This window comes from Tupaia chinensis, unplaced genomic scaffold (genome assembly GCF_000334495.1).
Source record: "Tupaia chinensis unplaced genomic scaffold, TupChi_1.0 Scaffold000129_1, whole genome shotgun sequence".
NCBI lineage: Eukaryota > Metazoa > Chordata > Mammalia > Scandentia > Tupaiidae > Tupaia > Tupaia belangeri.
Genome location: NW_006159598.1, coordinates 101,991 through 113,724, shown reverse-complemented (window position 1 = coordinate 113,724; position 11,734 = coordinate 101,991). Strand labels below are relative to the sequence as shown.

The following is an 11,734-nucleotide window of genomic DNA, read 5'->3' as shown; positions in this document are numbered from 1 at the left end:
GCCCTGTTACCCCAGATTAGAAGAAGGAAGTGGGGTCCAGAGAGGTTAAGGAGCTTGCCAAGGTCACCGCCCGGATGTGGCCAACTACGAAGTTAAACCCAGGCCTGTCTGACTCCAGAAGGCTCGTAAGGTCTGCCCTCCCGCCAGGGTGAGCACGGAGGACAGGGACGAGGCTCTGTCTGAGGGCGCTGAGGGAGGCGGCTGGGGAGCGAGTGTTGGGGTGACAGTTCGCGCCCCTTGGAACTCCTGCCTGGGCTGATGGCCATGGGTTGAACACTGCGGGCTGGACCAGCAGTCGCGGAGCGGACCCCGACCAGCGTGGCTCCGAGACCTGGAGTGGCTCTGGGTACTCGGGCAGGAGGCGGGCGGCCAGGGCGGGAAGGGCAAGCGCGGGCGGGGCGGGGAAGGAGGGGAGAAGCTGGAAGTTCTGCCACCCACCATTGCCATGCGTTACCGAAGGCGGCCGCCACTGTACCCTGTCACGGTGCAACTGTCTTCGCCATGTTAGGGTGAAGCAACTGAGGCTCGGGCGTGCCCAAGGTCAGTTAGAAAGGAAGGGGCGGGATTGGAACCCTCGGATACGGAGTCGAGGTGATCCCGTCTGTCCTCCCAGTGAGATGCCATGTCGGAGACAGCTCCGCGGCCAGGGCACAGGGCCTGATGCCGGGGGAGGATGGAGGGAGGGATGGGAATACTGATGGAGGTGGACGGGTGGAGAGGCCACGGAGGACAGATGGGATGGCTGCAGAGGTGACGGGCGGACGAGAGGCGGGAAAGGGGGAGGCAGGGAGGAAAGATGGCGAGGACAGAGATCTGGACGGGAATGTTACAGTGGATGATAGTTCGATAATCCAGAAGGTTTAGACGGCCACAAGGACGGATGGGGGGGTGACCGGGAAAGCGGGAAGGTGACAGAGGGGAAGAGGAAATACGAGTGGATGGATGGGTGGGTGGGCAGGTGGGTGGGTAAGAGAGCACTGGGCGGACAAATGAGTAGAACGAAGACGTACAGGCAGTAGATGGATGGATGGACGGATGAACGGATGGATGGATGGATGGATGGACAGGATGGATGGATGGATGGACGGATGGATGGACAGGATGGATGGATGGATGGACGGATGGATGGACAGGATGGACGGATGGATGGATGGACGGATGGATGGATGGACAGGATGGATGATCGGACGTATGGATAGATATATGGATAAGATGGATGGACAGGATGGATAGATGGATGGACAGGATGGATGGATGGACAGGATGGATGGATGGATAGACAGATGGATGATCAGACGTATGGATAGATATATGGACAAGATGGATGGACGGATGGATGGATGGACGGACGGATGGATGGATGGAAGTCATTGTTGGATGGAGGTGGGGGAGGAAGAGAGGACAAGTTGGTCACTGTGGGTCTAGCTTGACCCGCCCCACCCCCGGAACTCAGGCCAGTGCAGACACGGACAAGGGCAGCCCGCCAGGCCTTGCCCACAGTGGCCCCATTTTCTGTGCCCTGAACCGCAGCCCAGAGGGTGCTGTGGGCCCCGCCAGGCCGAGGGGCACTCACAGCCTTCCAGGCAGTACTCCACCAGGTACCCGTCGATGCCGCCCGCCCCGATCCTGTCCGGGGGCCTCCACTTGAGTGTGGTGGTGGTGTCCGTCACGTCCTCCACCGTCAGGTGCAGAGGTTCACTTGTGGGTGCTGCAGAGGTGCAGGGAAAGGGGATGTGGGTAAATGAGGGGCTGGAGGTCAAGAACGGGCAGGGGTCAGAGGTGGAGTCACTAACATGGAGGGGTCAGTGTGGTGATGAGCATGGGCGGGTCATCGAGCGTCATTACAACAGCAGCGTATTGGGGCCAGCAGCTGGCGTGGTGGTTAAGGGTGTTGGACTCCCACATGGCTGACTGCGGTTCAAGCCCTGGACCTGGCGGCTTGCTTTCTCACTTTCCCTCTCCCTCTCTCACTCTGTCCCTCTCTGGACAAATTAAAATAAATAAATAAAGTTAAATAAAATAATTCTTTAAAGAAAAACAGCACTATATCAAGAGAGGACAGAGGCCTCAGAGGTGGGGTGGGCGTTAGCCTGACAGGTCCAGGTCCGCGAGGTACTCGGACACCGGCATAGGCTAGGGCCGAGGGGCCAGTGGTTAATGCGCTGGGTCAGGAAGGCCAGGAGTCAAAGTTGGGGTGCTGAATGACAGGGCTCCGAGGTCAGCATCTGGGGGCTTGGCCAGGACACAGGGCAGAGGTTGTGGGCCCGGCAAGCGGCCCAGCGGGCGTACCGATGGGCATGAAGGGCTTGGTGTTCATGCTGGGCTGGGAGACGCCGATGGCGTTGACCGCGAAGACCCGCATCTCGTAGAGGACGCCCTCGATCATCTTGGTGGACTCGTAGGTCAGCTCCGTGAAGACCTCGAAGTTCAGCTTCATCCAGCGCTGGGAGCCCTTCTTCTTCCGCTCCAGGAGGTACCCTGGGGTGGTCACGGGGAGGGCAGGGGCCTCAGGCTAGCTGGGGTCGCCCGTCCCATGAAAAGGACCACATGACCCAGGCCTGAGGCCATGGATCGTGGCCTGACGGGTCACAGAACATTCACGGGCTACCAGTCACAGGGTCAGAAATCAAGAGGGGTCACAGAGCATGAGCTGGGGCCAGGGGTCACAGAAATCCCAATATTGGCCAACGCAAGAACTCTCACTGGCCGGGGAGACTAAGGGCCGTCAGGCAAGGGAGATGGAAACCAGGCCCGAGGCCGCTGGGAAGGCCGTGGTCCCAGGTCCAGGCAACTAATGAAATTCGGGGAAAATTATGTATACCACTTTAAGAACAATTCATTAAGAATTCTTCCAGCCAGCTCTCTAGGCTCTCTCTCTCTAAGTGGCTAAATCCGAAGGAGGATAAAATCCTTGAAGATGACTGAGCCACACATGGGAAAGTGCTTGGGTTTGGGACTAATGCGTGAAGGAGAGTTCCCACCCACAATGTGCCAACCCACGTTGTATTAGGTGACTGGGAATTCAGTGTCATTAAGTTGCTAAAACTTTTCTTTTGTTTATTGTAGTATTTAGTCTACTTTTACAAATATATATATTGTGAACAGTTTGGAAGATTAAGAAGGGAATACATAAAGTTTAGAAAGTAGAACCAAAATATTAATATTTGCTGTTATGAGACTCTGTATAGAGTACCTAAGAGAACAAAGTATTAAAAACAATAATGGAATTAGATATATTTCAGGAAACACAATCAATGTTCACAATTCATCTATGTAATAGCTATACTGAAGTATCCAACTATAAAATGAAACTATAGAAAAGGCTAATGTTTATAATACCACTGAAATTTATATGATACGGGTCTAGCTTGACCCGCCCCACCCCCGGAACTCAGGCCAGTGCAGACACGGACAAGGGCAGCCCGCCAGGCCTTGCCCACAGTGGCCCCATTTTCTGTGCCCTGAACCGCAGCCCAGAGGGTGCTGTGGGCCCCGCCAGGCCGAGGGGCACTCACAGCCTTCCAGGCAGTACTCCACCAGGTACCCGTCGATGCCGCCCGCCCCGATCCTGTCCGGGGGCCTCCACTTGAGTGTGGTGGTGGTGTCCGTCACGTCCTCCACCGTCAGGTGCAGAGGTTCACTTGTGGGTGCTGCAGAGGCGCAGGGAAAGGGGATGTGGGTAAATGAGGGGCTGGAGGTCAAGAACGGGCAGGGGTCAGAGGTGGAGTCACTAACATGGAGGGGTCAGTGTGGTGATGAGCATGGGCGGGTCATCGAGCGTCATTACAACAGCAGCGTATTGGGGCCAGCAGCTGGCGTGGTGGTTAAGGGTGTTGGACTCCCACATGGCTGACTGCGGTTCAAGCCCTGGACCTGGCGGCTTGCTTTCTCACTTTCCCTCTCCCTCTCTCACTCTGTCCCTCTCTGGACAAATTAAAATAAATAAATAAAGTTAAATAAAATAATTCTTTAAAGAAAAACAGCACTATATCAAGAGAGGACAGAGGCCTCAGAGGTGGGGTGGGCGTTAGCCTGACAGGTCCAGGTCCGCGAGGTACTCGGACACCGGCATAGGCTAGGGCCGAGGGGCCAGTGGTTAATGCGCTGGGTCAGGAAGGCCAGGAGTCAAAGTTGGGGTGCTGAATGACAGGGCTCCGAGGTCAGCATCTGGGGGCTTGGCCAGGACACAGGGCAGAGGTTGTGGGCCCGGCAAGCGGCCCAGCGGGCGTACCGATGGGCATGAAGGGCTTGGTGTTCATGCTGGGCTGGGAGACGCCGATGGCGTTGACCGCGAAGACCCGCATCTCGTAGAGGACGCCCTCGATCATCTTGGTGGACTCGTAGGTCAGCTCCGTGAAGACCTCGAAGTTCAGCTTCATCCAGCGCTGGGAGCCCTTCTTCTTCCGCTCCAGGAGGTACCCTGGGGTGGTCACGGGGAGGGCAGGGGCCTCAGGCTAGCTGGGGTCGCCCGTCCCATGAAAAGGACCACATGACCCAGGCCTGAGGCCATGGATCGTGGCCTGACGGGTCACAGAACATTCACGGGCTACCAGTCACAGGGTCAGAAATCAAGAGGGGTCACAGAGCATGAGCTGGGGCCAGGGGTCACAGAAATCCCAATATTGGCCAACGCAAGAACTCTCACTGGCCGGGGAGACTAAGGGCCGTCAGGCAAGGGAGATGGAAACCAGGCCCGAGGCCGCTGGGAAGGCCGTGGTCCCAGGTCCAGGCAAGGTCAGAGGGCACGGGGGCACTGGCACCCGGGGACTCACCAGTGACTGGCTGTCCCCCGTCGTACTTGGGTGGCTCCCAGACGAGGATGGCCCAGTCCTCGCCCACAGAAGTGACACGCACGGCCTCGGGGGGGTCTGGGACATCTGAGGGGGCAGGGGAGCCGAGGAGTCAGGGAGCCCCTTGTGGCCTCAGGAAGCCACCCCCGGGCCAGCCCCGGCACCTCTGCTCACCCACAACCCGCAGGAAGATGGAGGCCACGTCTTCGCCAGCGGGGTTGGTGACCTTGATGGTGTAGCGGCCCTCGTCCGCCCTCTCGGCGCTCTCGATCACGAAGCTGCTGCTGTCCACCCGCTGCTCGACGCGGACCCTGCCCTCGGTGACCGAGAACACCTGGACGCAGCCACACGACCCTTGCTAGCCCGTGTCCCGAGGCCGCGCCGCTGCCACCCACCACCCACGTCTTCGCCAGCGGGGTTGGTGACCTTGATGGTGTAGCGGCCCTCGTCCGCCCTCTCGGCGCTCTCGATCACGAAGCTGCTGCTGTCCACCCGCTGCTCGACGCGGACCCTGCCCTCGGTGACCGAGAACACCTGGACGCAGCCACACGACCCTTGCTAGCCCGTGTCCCGAGGCCGCGCCGCTGCCACCCACCACCGCGGCGTGGGGCCGTGGACTCAGCACCAGCTGGGCCGAGCCGCGTCCTTCCTCCCACCCCTCCTTGCCCCTCGAAGCCCACCTTAATTCACAACAGGGCCGGGGCCAGGCGGTGGTGTGGTGGAGGCAAAACTGGACCCACATGGAAAGGGAATGGGTTCATGACTCAGGACCCCCCACCCCACGTGCGCGCAGGCCCGTGACCCACAAGGCTGACACTGAGCGAGGTCCGTGGCACGAACACCCCGTTGGTAGTGCCTGTCTCCATCTCTCTCTCTCTCCCGTGAAAGAAACTTAAGGGACCAGCAGTGGGCGAAATGGCTATATCGCTGGACACCCATGTAGCTGACTGCGGTTCAAGTCCCAGACCCCGTGGCTTAAACTCACACTAGGCACATGGGCGTGTGTGCCCAAGATCCCGAGGGGAGAATGGAGAAGGGATTGTGGCATGGCCATCCCCCCGAGAGGTTGATTTCTTGCTCTCTGTCTCTGTCTTTCTGGCGAGCGCATGTGCCCTATAGCAAAAACCTCTCAAAAAAAAAGAAAAAGAAAAAGAAAAAAGAAAAAGAAAGAAACTTAAAAAAAAAAAGAAAGAAAGAAAAAAAAAGAAAAATGGGACCAGCAGTTAGTGTATGGCTTTGTCGCTGAACTCCCATGTAGTCGATCACGGTTCGAGTCCCGGACCCGGTGGCTTAAATTCACGCTGGGCGCGTGTGCATGCGTGCCCAAGATCCTGAGAGGAGAATGGAGGAGAAGGGATTGTGGCGTGGCCATCCCCTCTGCGGGGTGATTTCTCGCTTTCTATCTCTCTGTCTCTCTCTGTCTGACTGGCAAGTGCACACGCCCTATAGCAAAATCCTCTCCAAAAAAAAGAAAAAGAAAAAAGAAAGACAAAAAAAAAAACCCAGACTCTGTTGTCCCAGAAACTTAGAAGGGCTGCTCTCTGCTCTCATTCGACCTTTGTTTTTTCTTTTTCACTGGCAGGGGGTGCATGAGCTTACCGGAGAAAGACAAAAAGACAGAACAGGGGGACGAGAAAACACCTCATGGGAGTGGTCACACCACAGTCCCTTCATTTGTCCTCCTGGATTTTGGGCACAGCCGCACATGTGTTTTTCAAGCGTCCAATACTCAAACTGCACTGTTGGCCATATGGAATCCAGACCACTTAACCACCGGTCAGGACCCACCCAGAAGCCACCTCCTCCAGGAAGCCTTCTTGGATGCCCCCAGCTGGCAGTGGTGACTCCATCCCCGGGATTTTCATAGTCTCTGGTACTTTCCTTTTTCTTGGCCTGACCACCCTGGACCCTGGGAACAGCTGGGCATGGCTCTGTCCCTCGATAGTCCTGGATGTACCCTCGGGGCCTCTGCACAGAGCCTGGCATACAGGCCCCCAGGCGGCGCTCGCCCCATGAAGGAATGAATGAAGGTTGAGCTCAGCCTGTCCGTCTGCAGAAGAGGAGACGGAAGCACAGAGGAAAGACAAGTGAACTGTCCCGGCCTGGGATGTACACAGCTGAAAGACCTGCTGCATGGGGACCAGCAGACGGCATAGTGGCTATGCTGCTGGACTCCCACATAGCTGACCGTGGTTCAAGTCCCAGATCCGGCAGTTTAAAATGCGCCAGGTGCGTTGCGCATGCCCAAGATCCAGAAGGGAGAATGGAGAAGGGATGGCTGCGTGGCCATCCCTCCTGGGGGTGATTTCTCACTTTTTGTCTCTCTGTCTCTCTCATGAGCGCACGCACCCAGCAAAAATATCTTTCAAAAACAACAAAAAAAGGTCTGTTGGATAGAGGGGTAGATATGTCGATGGCAGACAGGAACTTGGAATGGGCGAATACTTGGAATGGCAGGCGGACAAGTGGAACCCCGCATTAACTAGTGGGGGCTGGGTGGATTAATCAATTAACTGAGACACAGAAGGCTGGGTGGCCGGCCTGCCTGCCTGATGTTTAACTGGCTGGTGACCTACCATATGCTAGCCCGTACCACATGGTGAACAAAAATGAACTCCCATCTGACCAGCCATGGCACGGTGGCTAAGGCAGCTGGATCCCACATGGCTGACTGATCCCACATGGTTCGAGTCTTGGACCCAGCAGATGGAGACGTGCCAGGCACGTGTGCATGCGTGTCCCAAATCCTAAGAGAATGGAGGAAAAGGGATTGTAGTGTGGCTATCCACCCGGGGGGGGATGTCTCACTTTCCCTCCCTCCCTCCAGTGAGCAAAACTAAAATGAAATAAATAAACTCCAGCCTTCAAAACCACCCTGTAAGGAAGGAATCGTCATCCTTATGAGGGTGAGACTCAGAAAGAGAAAGCTGCTTGCTTCAAGTTGCCCAGCAGAGTTGAGGGGGAGGAACTCAGGTGCAGGGGACCCCAACCTGCCTCGTCTCCCTTCATCCAGGTGGCGACGGGAGGGGGCTCCCCTGTGATGGCCACATCCAGACGCAGCTTGTTTCCAGCCACCACCACGATCGAGTTATCTGAGGTCTTCCCCGAGCAGTCCAGGTGGATCTTCGGGGGCTCTAGGGGCACAGAAGAGGGACTGGGGGGCAGCCGGGCCCTCCTGGTCCCCACTGGAGGGCCCCGAGAAGCTAGGCCCAGCAGCCACAGAGAAGCAGAGCACGGCTCCCCCTCAGCCCCGGAGCCGGGCCGGCCTGGCCTCACCTTGCTTGGGCACGTACTCCACCTTGATCTCTGCAAGACAAAGGCAGCTGTTGGGTGAGTCCAGCAGGCCCCACGTCCCCACCCGGCCCAGGGGCAGCAGGTCTGGCAGTGGCCCTGGGGACAGGGCTGCTGGTGGTGAGGTTCAGGCCCGGGAGCTGCCCCTTCCTCTCTAGAGGGTCTTCTGCGTCTACGACAGCCTCCCCCTGCCCTTCCAAAGAGCCGGGATGTGCTCGTCATGCTCAGCATGGCCAGGGAGCTCAGTTCTTTTATTCCGTTTTAATTATTTAATTATTTTATTATTATTATTATTATTTTAAATTTGACCAGAGAGACAAAAAGAGTAAAAAAGGGAAAGTGAGAAAGTAAGCCACCAGGCCCAGGACTTGAACCATGGTTGGCCATGTGGGAGTCCAGTGCCTTGACCACCATGCCACCTGCTGGCCCCATGAGAACTCAGTTCTAAAGGCACTCCCAGGTCTGGGAGGGTGGGTCCTGCAGCCCCAGGGTTAAAGGAGGGGTGTCTATACCCAGGAAGTTGAGCTTGGCCGAGAGGGACAGGGCATAGCCATCGGGCACGAAGGTGTAGTCACCCTCGTCCTCGGGCCGGACGTCGTCAATCACCAGCTTGTGGAACCTGGAGGGGGGACCAGGGAGGTCAATCCAGGTCACTGGGGCTGTGATGGGGCCAGGCTGCTCCCACCCCCTTCCTTCAAGGCCACCTTGAGAAAGCCCCTCCTAACAGCCACCTTTTATTTTAATTTGCTGTAGGGCACATGCCCCTCCGTAGGGATGGCCACGCTGCTATATCCCTTCTCCTTCATGCCCCTCTCGGGATTCTGCACACACATGCACACACACCTGGTGTGGTTTTCATCGGGTTGGGAACTCGAAACACACAGTAGACCATGTGGGACCTAGGGCTTTAACCACCACACCACCTGCTGGCCCCATGTCCACCATTTTTATTCAGGGCTTTGGAATTTTTAAAATTATTTTATTTATGTAATTTTGTTATTATTAATTTTTTTTACCTTGAACAGAGAGAGATAGAAAGTGAAAAGGCAAGCCGCCATATCTGGGACTCAAACCATAATCAGCCAGGTGGGAGTCCAGCGCCTTAACTGTTGCACCATCTACTGGCGCCAGGGTTTTGGAATATTATGGCCTGACTTCTACTTACGACTAACTGTGTGTCCTCAGGCAACTTATTGACCTCTCTGTGCCTCCATTTCTCTGTCTATAAATTGGGGGTACTGGGACCAGCAGATGGCATAATGTTTCCATCGCCAGACTCCCACATAACTGACCATGGCTCAAGTCCCAGACTCAAAGGCTTCAAACTCACGCCAGGTGCATGTGTGTACGTGCCCAAGATCCCGAGAGGAGCAGGCGTTGCAGCGTGCATGCCCCCGGGGGGTGATTTCTCACTTTCTTTTGGATAAGTTTTTGCTATAGGGCGCGTGTGCTCGCCAGAAAGACAGAGAGAGACAGAGAGACAGAAAGTGAGAAATCACCCTCCAGGAGAATGGCCATGCCGCAGTCCCTTCTCCTCCATTCTCCTCTCTGGATCTTGGGCACGCATGCACACGCGCCCGGCGTGAGTTTAAGCCACCGGGTCTGGGACTCAAACCGCGGTCGACTACATGGGAGTCCAGCCACATAGCCACTACGCCAACCGCTGGTCCCAATTTCCCACTTTCTGTCTCTCTGGCGAGCACACATGCCGTATAACAAAAATGTCTCTGTAGAAAATTTGAAAAGCTGGGCGTAATAACGTCGGCACCAGGGCCCTTGTCGAGCATTTAGAAAACGCTGCATGTTCTAAGCGTCCTGTGTTAGGACTTGCCACCGTCATTGCTGCTGCCACCAGCGGCATGACTCCTCCCATGGAACACAGGCCAAGCCTCCACGCCCAGACTTTGCCAAGAGACCCTCGGGGCACAGCACTCGCCGGCCTCACCTTTAAGGTGGCGGCCATCGCGGGTGTCCACATCCAGCAGCTGAATCCCAGCCTTTTGCTTCCTTGGCTGGACTCCCCGGGAGGCTGCAGGCTTCCCTCCCTCTGTCCTCGCCCTTACGGGAGACCTTGCGGCACCCCTGAACCCCCTCTTGAATGTGGCCCAGCCTGGGACTTTCTGTGCCCGACAGAACACGGAGGAAGTGACACTGGGGCAGCTTTGCCTAGGCCACAAGGCCTTGTTCGCTTCTGCTCTCTCGGGACCTCTGATTGTGCCCAAGCAAGTGCTAGGACGGGCCCACTAGAGATGAGACACCATACGGACCCAGTGCTGGTGGCCCAGTTGTCCGAGCCAAGGGGGACAGAGCCCAGGCAAGGCTAGCAGGCGTCTACTGACCACAGAGGCATGAGCACCTCCATCCCAGGTCAGCTCCCCAACCCCCCCACAGGTGCGTAAGGGGTCAGTCCTCGTTCTGTTAGCCTGGTAGATCTGAGGGCGCTTTGTTACACAGCTAGGGCAAACCGATACACCCCCCGCACTGCGCATCGCCTGGCGCCTCCTCACCTCCCTATGTGGGAGATGGTGATCCTCTTGCTAGGCCGCACCTCGACCCCGTTCTTGTACCACTTGCCGGTCACCTTCTCGTCGGACACCTCGCACTTGAACACAGCCTGCTCTGCGGCCTTCACCGTCAGATCCGCGATGTCCTGCAGGACCTCCAGCTGTTTCTCTGGGCGGGGAGGGAGGGGCTGGGGCCATGCTACTCCACTCAGCTCGCCGATGCGCGAGCACCCCCCGCCATGTGCCAAGCGCTGGGCCAGGCACAGACGAGGGCAGCCCAGGGACAACCCGCCGACCTCGGGGAGCTCACAGTCTGGCGTGGAAAGGGGGCAAGAAACGTGACGAGAGGAGTAGGAGGCCTGACAGAGGACAAGGGCGAGCTTCCAGGACGGGGCAACGGCACGTGCAAAGGCCCCAGGGAGGAGAGCAGGCTCGACTGACAGAGGAGCCCTAGCAGGCCAGGCAGAGCGGCAGGCGTGTAGGGCGTGGGCAGACAGCAGCGCGTGGGCAGACAGCGGCAGGTGGCCCAACCGGGCCACGTGGAGGACTATCTGGGCTCTGGGTGAGGCAAGAGCCACTGGCCAGGGCTGGGGGGACAGGACAAGGGGTGGGATTGTCTATTCAAATTGTAATACATTTTAAAAAACAAGACAAGGGGGAGCCAGCAGATGGCATAGAGGTTATGTCACTGGACTCCCATGTGGTCTGCTGTGGTTCAAGTCCTGGACCCTGTGCCTTAAAACTCATGCCGGGCGCGTGTACATGTGTGCCCAAAATCCTAAGGGAAGAATGGAGGAGAAGGGATTGTAGCATGGCCATCCCTCCAGGAGGTGATTTCTCACTTTCTCTCTCTCTCGCTTTCTCTGTTTTTCTCTGAGGACCCTACGGCAAAAACTAAAAAAAAAAAAAAAAAAAAAAAAAAAAAAAAAAAAAAAGGACAATGTATTGCTTTAAGAGAGTTTTGTTTTATTTCTGTTTTTTGTGTGTGTGTGTGTGTTCCCTGGAAAGACAGAGAGAGACAGAGAGACAGAAAGCAAAAAATCACCCCCCAGGCCCTCCTGGGGGGGGGTCCCATGGCTGGGGGCTCACGCCCCTGCCCAGCCAAGCGGCCTGGCCCCCCTGGGGGGGGGCGGCCCCCCGCGCCCCTCC

At 57.0% G+C, this 11,734-nt stretch overlaps 1 protein-coding gene across 1 annotated transcript in view; it reads right to left on the bottom strand.

Annotated features, from left to right (window-relative positions):
- The window catches only part of MYBPC2 (myosin binding protein C2), a 41,146-nt gene that overhangs the window by 11,543 nt on the left and 17,869 nt on the right, over nt 1-11,734 (bottom strand). The window contains exons 14-21 of the mRNA XM_006144686.3: nt 10,589-10,754; nt 8,594-8,700; nt 8,067-8,096; nt 7,785-7,924; nt 4,965-5,124; nt 4,773-4,877; nt 4,232-4,420; nt 3,516-3,650 (exon numbers count right to left, since the gene is read on the bottom strand). Of these exons, the coding sequence (XP_006144748.1) occupies nt 3,516-3,650; nt 4,232-4,420; nt 4,773-4,877; nt 4,965-5,124; nt 7,785-7,924; nt 8,067-8,096; nt 8,594-8,700; nt 10,589-10,754 (1,032 nt within the window). The remainder of the gene's footprint in view (nt 1-3,515; nt 3,651-4,231; nt 4,421-4,772; nt 4,878-4,964; nt 5,125-7,784; nt 7,925-8,066; nt 8,097-8,593; nt 8,701-10,588; nt 10,755-11,734) is intronic.